Raw genomic sequence first — 11,860 nt, forward strand, 5'->3', positions numbered from 1 at the left:
GGAAATAAATGTTAAGCAATCTGGTTTATAATGTCTTTCGTTCCGATAAAGAAGGTATCTCGGAAAATTGTGAATATCGAGGTTTCCAGTTTTTTTTTTATTTTGACAGAATACATCATAAATAACTGTAAAACTGTTTTCCCAATCTGTCGCCTGATACTTACTTTATATGTTATAAAGAAAATAAAGTAATCAAAATCATTCAAGGCTCAAACAATCAGTTTATATTATCGTCGGCAAAAGAAAAGACTTTCATTCAGATGGATTTACCGTTCCTCATTAAAATGGCGAAAAAAAAGAAAACGATCTAACTTTCATTGTTATGCTCAAATAATGATGCTGAATCCTAAAACACAGGCTCTGAAGGAAAAACCTACCATCATTTACAGGCAGGAAGCAAAAACTATGATTACCGGAAAAAAGGCTATCACCATCTTTATCCACGCTACAGGCAAAGACGAAAAAGCAAACAAGGCTTGCAAAACATCAATGAAAAAGTAAAGTTAAAAAGAAAATCTCCCATCGAAGGGAGAAATCGACAACGACTAGATGAGGGCGTCAAGTGGTTAAATTTACCAATCTGCCGTGGAAGGGTGATTTCTTATTGGTCGAAGCACGGTTCGATGTCAAGGTATATAGGAAATCGAACTATGCCGGCGGTCCATATTAAGACACGAGTTTGACGATTGGACATGCTCGGACGAGCTTAGGCTAAGCGCGTATAAAAAGGTATTCACTCAACCTTGCACACACAGTTATTTTGAGTTGTTTTTCCGTGAAAGTTGAGTTAGCGGGATCTAACGAACACTTTCCAGATCACATCCCATCATGAAGAAGACAGCGTGTTTTGCCTTACTTTCTCTCCTGGGTGAGTTTCCGTAGGTGCTATGCATCTTATGATAGATTTATTTCACGCTTTCGAACCTAAAGTACACTAACTCATCTATGGATATAATTATTTTGCTCATCAATTTAAATATGTTCTATAGTTTAAATCTATTTAAATACGTTCTATAGTTTAAATCGATTTAAATATGTTCTAATAATTTAAATTTATTTCAAGTTAAAAATCTTTTGACGCATATCCATTTCTGTACTGAAATATGGAGTTTGTAAATCAACTTCAGAATATACTGAATACTTTGAAATTATACATTAAATGACACTTACTGAATTAATTATAATTTAACAAATATTATACAGCATAAGTTAATAATTTATGCTGCATATAACTGCAATTAGAAATTTAAAATTTCTAAGTATTGTGATATATAGAACCGTTTTGCTATGCATACGGAAAATTTCTTTTTATGTCAAAACATGTACTATCAATATACAATATTTTCCATATGTTTTGCAAACGTTCTTTTATTCTTACAGATGTTTTAAAGGAAAATTATTATTTTATTAAATACACTACTGATTGAATACTCTTAAAGTAATATAACTTTGAATAATGTATAAAAAATTACACTATTTAATATTATTATGTAATATATTATAGCATCTGTAATATACTATAATATAATGCTGAGGCTATAAGAGCATAAATATGTCAATTTTTGAATATTTTAACAGCATCTGGAATTCTGAACTAAAGTATCGAATGATTTTATCTCTCAGTTTTTTACATTCTAGTCAGACATATTTTTGCCTTTCACGTAACAGCTAATTTAAATTTGCGTTGACAAAAATTTAGTTCTAAAGATACTGTAATACGAGCATTAGTGCGCAAAATTCTGACCTTGAACGTTATAAATATTTTAGTTGAATATGTTGTATTCAGTATATTATATTAATCATAACTACTGAAGTTTTAAAACTGTATTAGAATATTTAATATATCGTCGCCTTTTATATAAAATAACGAAATCTTAATTGCCTCGCCCAATACAATTAAAAGCATTGCAACTAGAAAATCTTAATATGGAATCATTATACATATTAATAAAGTGCAATGGATATTAATAAAACATTATAGAAAATGCCTACTGAAAATAAAGTTCACCTTTCTTAAAGCATTAAAAATAAATTATTATACCTTTCTAAAACGAGGATTCATAATTTTCTTAAGCATTAAACTAAAGATTTATGGACATTTAAAAATAAAGCTTCATGTATGATATACCAGAGTTATATATTTTTAAGTAATTTTTTTCAATCAAATATTGTTTTTAATATAGGGGTGTTTTCAAAACTAATATTTAAAAAATGTATTATTCATTTTTGGGGACTGTAATAATTAATACTTTAATTCCATATTATTCGCAAATTGTTATAATTAATAGTTTCTTAGAATGACATAACTATTATTTTATAATGACGGCATAATTTTTATATTACTATTACTATTTTATTTTTTTTATACTCTTTAACACAGATTGTTTTCTAAATTGCAAATTAAAAAAAAGATTCTTTTCAAACTTTTCATTCAATATTTATTCTTTCAAATAACCTAATAAATATTTACCACAATGCAAAAATCTTAGAGTGATCTAGGGTCACACATTGCTCTCCTACTTTGCTTTATGTAGCAATGCTGCTACGATTTTTAAGCTTGTGAAAAAGCTAAACACAATTACCACATAAAAGACAGGATTGTTAGTCAATATATACGTATAAAAAGTTTCCATGACCCGGACGTGATTTGAACATGCAACCTTCTGACCTGGAGTCAGACGCGCTACCGTTGCGCCACCGAACCACGTCTTGCGATTGCTCTAAAACGTATATGAATTTCACAAACTTGTTTTTCACATGTAAATATTTATAAATTAGTTATTTCATATTTATAAATTAGTTGCTATATAAGTTTCACATAGTCCCTCCGAGTGATATAGTTTGCGTTTACTTCGATTTTACCTGCTTGTGAGGCTTATGTCTGTAATTTTTTAAGTAAAATTGTTATAGTTAATTGGCGTACACCATTCCATTGCAATCACGATAACTGTTTCGAAAATTGGACCTGAAACAGCATTGCTAAAATGTGTGTGGTAATTTATTTGAATTTGAGTATATCTTTTGTTTAGGTATATCACATATTTTAATCGTAATATCGTATACCATAATATACATTTAGTAATCATATGCCTTTCGTTATCAAAAGCAACCACACGTAAGTAATTGAAAAGGAGATTTAAAATTTTCAATAATAAAATGCGAGTAAAGAAAATTCGTTTTATCTATAGTATGTTCGTAATTATAAGGTTAATTAAATCTATATATTGTTTCACATTGCAAATGCTGAATGTAACTAATATGGAATATGAAACGTGAAGGTATCTTACTAACAGTGAAATCCTCGGTTCGCGAATGCAATTCGTAGCTAATCTATTTTTAGCAACTACGAATAAAATTTAATAAAATATGTATCCTCAAATCTTTGAGTAAGATTTATATCACATGTTAAATTCGTTACCTCTAGATTTTTTTAAGCATTCTTCTAGTTAATTTTTAATGGTAATGTAAATAACATAAATTCGGACTTCAAATTAATAAAATCTTGAAATCTTCGTAATACTGTATTTGAAACCGATTCATTACTGAAATGTCTTCCCGGGCCGCATACATTTGGCAAACGGGCTGCCAGTTTGAGATTACCGCTGTACACCATTTGGGGACATACTAAGTTAGTAAGAGTTTAGCAACAGAAAATAATAAAATGGTGTTTCTGTGTGTTAATTTTATATCAGGTTACCTCAAAGTAGAACATCATTTCTTGCCGACTTTAGGGTCCGTAATTCAAGATAATTTTTGTCCAAATATTTTTTTCGTAATCCGATATACTTGTGTTGAGAGTGTTCGTGATTCGAGAATTCACTGCATAATGATATTCTTATGGAAAGCAATATTATCGATCACATATCTTTAAATATTAAACATACTTCAGAATGTTATGCATATTTAATAAAATAAATAGTTCTTTCGATCAATAAAGTTATTAATTAATTATACAGAATATAAAATTTTTACCTACGCGTATTAAAATAAAAATTTCATAATTTTTTTAGTAGGAAAGTAATTTAATTGAAAATTAAATTAAATCACTAAATTAATTTTATTTTCTACACGATTTACTTTCTTCCAAGTAAAAATTAAGAGAAAGAAATATCTTCTAAAATAACCTTATTTTATAATTAAATTTCAATGAAATTTTTGTTGTGGTTATTAAACTACAACAGAAGTAATTTGTACAGAAACTTATATTCATTTTATAAAATGTTATTAAATTTTGTCTTAAGAAAATATTTATGTGGTAAAATGTTAAAATTTCTGTTTCAGGTTTTGTTGCTTCTGCTCAGTTTGTGGGTACTGTTCATCCAAGTCTTCAAAAGCGTGGACAGGTACGAAATTATAGACCATGTTAATGCTAATAATGGAACTACAAAACTCATTTTTACTTTAAAATTCATTATATTTGGAATGAAAAATATAAGTTCGTATACTTCGTTGAAATCGATTTCAAGGCACTTCCTTTGTGTTGGTTTATTTCTTTCGATTGGGGTAAAAAATGTGTTATATTTTAATTTTGGAAATAAACGATTTTCCCCTCAATGAAGATCAATTTTATATTTTCCTTTTTGTAGATAATCGATCTGGAAATATAATAAACCAATAAATGTAATTTCTCCTTATAATTTTCTTCTTTTAATAGAAAGAAAATAAATCTGTAGCCTTTTTAATTTTTGCTTTTAGAATATCATCTAGAACACATCAAAAAGAAATTTTACATTTTGTTCTTTTAGAGCTACCAGAAGTAGGAAAAATTCATTTTAATTCCAGATTTTTTATTCTTTCAGTGCTGCTATAAGAAGAACCAAACACTTTTAAATTTCATTCCTTTAAAAATATGAGAAGTGACGCAATTTAACGTATATATTTTATCCTTAAATTTGAGAAAAACTATAAAGAGAATGAATTTCTTGCAGCTCATATACTACATAAACTGAGCACGAAACACTCACCATGAAAATATTAGCAAATAATTCCCCTTTTAACTTTTACCGCTTAATAGTTTAGAAGAAACATTCTCGAAAGTAGAAAGTTAATTACACGCTCATTCGAATGTTACTAAGTTAGTCTACAAACTTAAACCGACGAAAGAACTAGATAAATGCTTTCCTATGTAATTTACCTAATATTTTTACTAATTTTATTGCCCGAAAATTAAGAAAAAATTGAGAGGGGAAAGTTATAAGAACAATTTAATTTCCGGAGAACGCGATTACCATACGAATATAACAAATGAAAAGTGGCCATAGATAAACTAACTTCTGGCAATTATTGCAATAGTATTCCTTTATAAAAACATGCATTCCAATAAGAAAAAGTAGTACATTAAATACATTTATATTTGCATTACAGTACCTAAATATATCTTCATTTCTACTTCCATGCAAACTGAATATTTTCCGTTCTTACAACTATCTCTCCTTAGGCTTCCGATCATCAATAAATAACTACAGAAGGTAAATGTGCAGCTGATTGAGCAAAATAGTAGATTGTCAGAATGTTTTTGTGTCAATGTAATGGGTCAGTTGTATTAGGAATTGAAGTTCAATAATTAGAAGGAAAAGATTCGGTGTGATACCTATGCAAGTATTTTACAAGGTTTTATAGTTGTTAGTAAGACGGAAACATTCACTACATGGAAAAATCCATGTTTTTAAATTTAAGGGAATTCATTCTCTGCATGCATTGAGGAATAGGACAATTACGCGAATATTGTTTTAATTTTCAGAACCTGTCCCTCAAAAAGCTAAGAGTAGAGAGAATACGGTATTTTCCCTCTTTGTCCAACATAACAAAAGCCTGTATAAACGTACTTTTATTACATGATGAAAGAATTCGCTCGTAGATGAAAATATTTTTAAGACGTATGAAATTAAAAAAACAAGAGAATAAAAAATGTTCATCAAAATAATAAACGAATGCTCATAATTTAAAAGATATACTTTAATAGCCTTAATTTTTTATACTGTTTAAAATCCTTTTTCATGCAGCATGCACAGTTTTCCACCAACTCTGCACTAATTTCTTGGTTTGCTGCTACATAATTTTGTATTTTGAAGATAAATGTAACCCCTGTTTTTGTTAGCGACGGCCATCCTTAAGGTTTGTAATTTCATTAAATAAGTTGTCCATCATTTTATTAGAAACCTGAGAGGAGATTTATAAATTTCAAAAAAAAACATCCGTTATTCAGTGAATGCAGACTGAGAAGAAAAACCGAATTTTCATATTTCATGTACACTACATACATTCCTCCATTGCTTTATTAATAAATGAGTAATTTTACAGAGTTAAAATTGAACTAGAGTATATCAATTTTATGGGTTTCATTATTAATTTATTATTAATTTATTAATATTTATATAATTATTTGTTATTCATTTATTAATAAATAATATTGTATACAAAGCATTGATTTTGTTGAATATAGAAATAAATACTTGGAATGTTTGTTATACTTTTCGTAATGTCTATGCAGGGTATGATATATATATTATATAGATCTCCATATGTGTTATGTGCACTCATAGCACGAAATTTCGCATATTTTAAAATACTAAACTTATTAAATTTAGAACTCTGGGATATTTCATTTTGCATAATTTCATTTAGAAATACATCTAAGCAAATGACTTGGCAACAGCCGGGGAATGAGATAAAGATGATTGTATCCAAAAAATTAAGTTCAAACTGCAATAAAGAGAGAAGAGAAACATGCGTTTCATATTGTAATGAAAGTAAAATCTTAAAATTAGGCAGAACAGCAATTTTGTGTTTAGCATGGATTTTAAATGAAAAATCCATTGCTCGATTCTTAAAGATTCCTCTCTAGTTTCAATTCTTGGGGAATTTATAGCGTATCTTATCAGTGAGGTTTGAAATATATCGGCTATATTAAAACAAGGTTAAAATTTCTCATCAAGGTGTAGGAATCTTTTGTCAGAAAAGAAAAAATAAACAAATCTTCGATAGCTAATCGTAACTGGAAATTTAATCACAATTTTAATTTGGGTCTGCGAAAATACACATGAAACTCCTTCAGTTGATTTTCTTAAAGTTTTTACATTCACAAAAATTTATCTTGGTTAGTTAATGAAGTCAGTTCTAATCCAATCCTTTCTAACGGTTTTAAAATTCTAACACCTTAATTTTTCATGTTTCTTAACTCTTTCCTTGGACAGATGGCGCTACGCTCTTTTTTGCTTTGCTCCACTTTTGGTTTTCCTATTTTAATGGAATTTTAAATATTTCAGAGCAATACCGCGGTAATGGGAGTCCTGGATACTGAACAAGTGGAGACGATGGAACGATTATATACGATTATATATTACTGAAAGTTAATATTTCTTAATGAATGTTTTATGTTTTAAATATTTAAAGTTCACATTTTTTCAAAATGTTAAATTACATTAAGTTGGATTTTAGTGTTAAGCGTATTTAATAACGACATAATAAATGCTTAACAAAATATACAAGCCAAAATTAATTTATAACACATAATTCATTTCGAAATTTAAAAATTGTTAATTTGTCAGAGGTCTGAAAGATACATATCTTTTACTTAAAAAAGACTAAAATGCATGGATTTTTGTTACATAGATATAAATCTAGCGTTTGAGAATCAGAAAAAAGAAGTATTGCGCAGTTTAATGTGCATTTTTGATAATCTTACTTTTAGTTTAGTTAGTTTTACTTTTAGTTCAATGCAGAAGAAGGTAGAAGATTGATACGTTAAATGAAAGACACAATGAAAATGAAAATATAAGTTCAAAGTTTGATTTTATATTTGTGATTTTCAACTGCATTTACAAAATAATTGGAATTTTCTTTATTTAGTTGAGATTTATACATTTTTATACATTAAACTTTTGTTTCTTAAAAAATCAGAAGAGCGCCTTTCGAAGTGCAAATAGTTAATTGTCTATAATTTGCAGTTCATTAAAAAGGGCAAAAAATCTTCATGGATTTAAAAGTTTACTGAATAAAATTGACTGAAATGTATTGAAAAAATACATAACTCCATATTTTATGTAACCTTTTGTATTTAATGCACTTTAATCGCTATAATACGTTTTTTTAAAAAAAAATGGCAGTCATCTTAATGATCTTAACAGTAAATGAATATCTCTCTCGTTTTAAGAGTACAGCTTCTGAGTAGAATTTCTTACGTCCAAAGTGTTTATGCATTGAATTTAATATTACAATCTCATTCGCAGTGTTATATAAGAGTAATATTTAAATAAGAATAGACCATGAATTACAGTGCACTCTCGATTATTCGGGTTAGTGCCGAAGCAATTCACGGATAACTGAAAAACACAGATAGTCCAAATTATCAATTTTCATGCATATTAAAGTGCTTATTTCTAAAAAAAAATCAGTAATTTTACTTTGTTTTCGAAAGCGTTTAAATATTTGACGAATTTCACTGCGTATTTTTCGGAATGTTATTATGTTATTTTATCATTACATTCGAATCTCTTTTGGTCGAAGAAATCCAATAGAGTTACAACAGAAATCTTTGCTGCCTCAAAACTAATGTAACTATCGGTATCTTCTTCGCTTGTGTTTAGTATTTCTCTCTACCTTGTCTGTTCTTGTGACATTTGACACGACATCCATATCACTCAAATACTGAAAGCCCATCTCAATTAAATTTTCATCCAACCATTTCTTGATGTTTCCCCGACATACATTTTCGAAGAATTTTAAATTTTGATTTTGATTTTTTCCTTTTACATACAACTTCAGTTACTACTTCAGCTTCTTCACAATTACATAATCTCAGATTTGTACTAGAATAGTGTTTATCCATGACCTAACCTGTGTTATTGATTTTTCTTTTGACCAAACTTTTGTTACTCCGTATATGGCAACCATGATAGTCACACGGATGATCCGAAAACCGAATAATCCGCACCAGAATAATCAAGAGTACACTATGTACCTTGAAAATGTATTTGTGAATTAAAAATTTTACTAAGTTAAGAAATAAATTATTAAATATATAATTCTGATTTTTTTCCAGAGTTTTCTGACAACAATGCCAGCAACAACAACAGCTAATCCTATGCCCTCTACAACCATTTCTTTATCACCGCAAACTTCTATTAGTGTTCATCACACCATCGTTCGAAACAAACCTGCTTATCCTTATCCTTATACAGATTCTCCTTTACAAACTGATGGCGCTGAAGACACCAGTTATTATTACACATATGAAGATGTCTCTGAAGAATCCAGCAATAAAGTCACCAGCACACTTAGCCCAGAAACTACGACTTCCACAGCCAAGCCTACAATAAAAAGTTTTTGGAACAGCCAAAAAGCTCTTTTAGACGCTAGAAGGAAGGAAAGTTCTCAGAAATACATTTCTACTTATAATCGAGAAACTAAAAGTGAGAATAAACCCAAAATCGAATTCAAAGTAAGAGAGAAACCGAAATTTGGTCTTGCCAATAAAAAGAAAGAGTCATTGCTTATTGCGGATGTCAAGAAAGAGGAATCAAAGGCTCAAACTAAGCCAAATTCAAGTACTAAAGTAGCGAAAAACAATGTTGAGGCTAATTTATCAGATCAGAAGAATCCAGGGAAAGATGTAACTACAAAAGAACCAATGAAAAGTAATAGTAATCTTATAACAAATCAAATCGTTGGGAGGGTTGGGGAACTTCCCATTCAGAACAATCTGTCACCTCAAATACAGTCACCTGTTAGAGCTCAGAGCACAATTATAAACAGCTATGGGGGAAACAGGCCAAGCAAGTTTGATGAATCAATTGGAAATACTCAGTTTGTTGATAACTCGCAACAGCACCAAGCTTTATTACAAGCCCTTAATCAAGCTACTTTACGAAACAATAGAAATCAACAACCACTTCTTAATTTCAATCAACAACAGCCTCTGCTCAATTTGAACCAACAACAACAGCAGTTGCTTAACCTCAATCAACAACCGCGCAACCAACCCCAACAGCTCAGTCAGCAGCCATTTGTGAATCCGGTAAGACAGCAACCTGTAAATGCATTTATTGCTACAAGTCCTGCCATAAATACAGCTGGAAGGTCAGCAGATATTACTGGGAATACTAATTCCCAAGCTTCGAGCCTGCTGTCTCGTCTAGGTGCCTTGGGTCTTAATTTAGGTGGTGGAGGAGGAGGTTTAAGTCAAGGTTTGATAATGGGTAGAGATGGTGGTGGTCAAGGTAATGGTTTTACTTTAAATCTTGGACCTATACCTGATCCTTTGACATTCCTATTGCAGTTACTGTCATTAATACCAAGACCACTTCTAGATCTGAATGGAAGAATATTTTTTGGTATTGAATTAGGTAAAAATGCAGGAATTGTTGCAGGGTCTGCGGGTAAGCCAGGAGCATATAATGGCTGAAAGAGTTTAGGTACTTTTATATATCAAATAGGAAATTGAACTGTGATATGTAAAGAGGATGAACATATGATATTTAAAATTTTAGGCGTTATTTGGACATCAGTTCATGGGCAAAAGCATAAAGGAAAAAAGCTTCATCCTATTCCAAACGCTTAGAACAACACTGCGCATTTTATTTTTGCATGGCCACCAATGATGCGTTGTGGATTGCCCCAAATGGTAAGAAAACTGAGGAACCAAAGTTGAAAACTGTTTGCGAGAGAGACTTTTGGCGAAACAGTATTTTGGGCTGTTATGAATGAATAATGTTTCCATGAAATAATTTAATTGTATACATTATTTAATAGATAGTCCAGTTTAATTATCATCGTGATTAATTAAAATTAAATTAATTTCTCTTTTAAAAATCATCTCATTTTTAACCAATAGTTGAAATTCACATCTGATTTTCACACTTAAAATAGGCTATAGTGTTAATGTGATTTATAATCCAAATTTCAACGGATATTTTTTTAAATGTAGGACCAAAATATTTGTAATGACTATGAGATATCATTTTGTACCTGTACATAAATCCATTGAATGTATATAAGTTTAGCCATATGTTGTACAGTGTAGAATATTTGTAATTAGTTCATCTATTTTTAAATAAAATTGTTGGTAAAACTTTAATTGTTGCCTTCTTTTATTTCTTGGAAATGATTTATATCATTTTATTAAAAATTTCAGCAATATATATTTCAGTCATTTATTTGCAGCAATATACATTATTTTAATATATTTTGAAACATGTAAATTTTCTCATGGATGAAAAAGTAGACACACTTAAAAAATGACACACTTAACACTTACACACTTAAAAAATGAATAATTTGAAACAAAATTCTATTATAGCTAATTATATTATGCAATTGTTCATCTAAAACAATTAATTAAATGTTACGCTAACCTTTAATTACAGTAGACAATTAAAGTTAGTCTTATAACAATATCAAAACTTTCCCTGTTCTTGTTGCAGACAGGATAAGTCAACAAGAAACTACTTTGCAATTTCTTCATAAAGTACGAGTAATTATTTAAAACAAGAATAAATAAAGCATCAACAAAGAAGTGAAACTAGCAAAAGTGTATCTGCATTAAAAGATTAAAATGTGTGTGAGACGTATATCTAGGTGACATTTTTTGCAGATAGTAATCCAGTTCTTATGATACGAGTACAAAATAAGGCAGAAGAGATGGACACTTTTTAAAATAAATCTCAAAATCGTTAATTTCCTCTTAAAAAGAAACTTCTAAGAGAACAGATTTGTGTTCGTTCTGAAATAAGATTTGGCAAAATCAAGAGTGGAAAAGAACATCAAACATGTGACGTCCATTATCACTGATGCATTTCTGAGAGCATTCTTGGAAGGTAGCACCCATTCTTTCCATCATCGCTCCGTGAGTATTGAAATGGCG

At 29.6% G+C, this 11,860-nt stretch overlaps 1 protein-coding gene across 1 annotated transcript; it reads left to right on the plus strand.

Moving 5' to 3' along the window:
* The first annotated feature begins 671 nt into the window (after window positions 1-671).
* Window positions 672-11,074, plus strand: LOC118185937 (uncharacterized). Its single transcript, XM_035355912.2, has 3 exons — window positions 672-868; window positions 4,282-4,343; window positions 9,041-11,074. The coding sequence occupies exons 1-3, from the start codon at window positions 829-831 to the stop codon at window positions 10,400-10,402; spliced, it is 1,464 nt and encodes a 487-aa protein (XP_035211803.2). The 5' UTR covers window positions 672-828; the 3' UTR covers window positions 10,403-11,074.
* Window positions 11,075-11,860: the final 786 nt, after the last annotated feature.

This window comes from Stegodyphus dumicola, chromosome 12, assembly GCF_044657685.1.
Source record: "Stegodyphus dumicola isolate Sdum_Otavi_A_Nest chromosome 12, ASM4465768v1".
NCBI lineage: Eukaryota > Metazoa > Arthropoda > Arachnida > Araneae > Eresidae > Stegodyphus > Stegodyphus dumicola.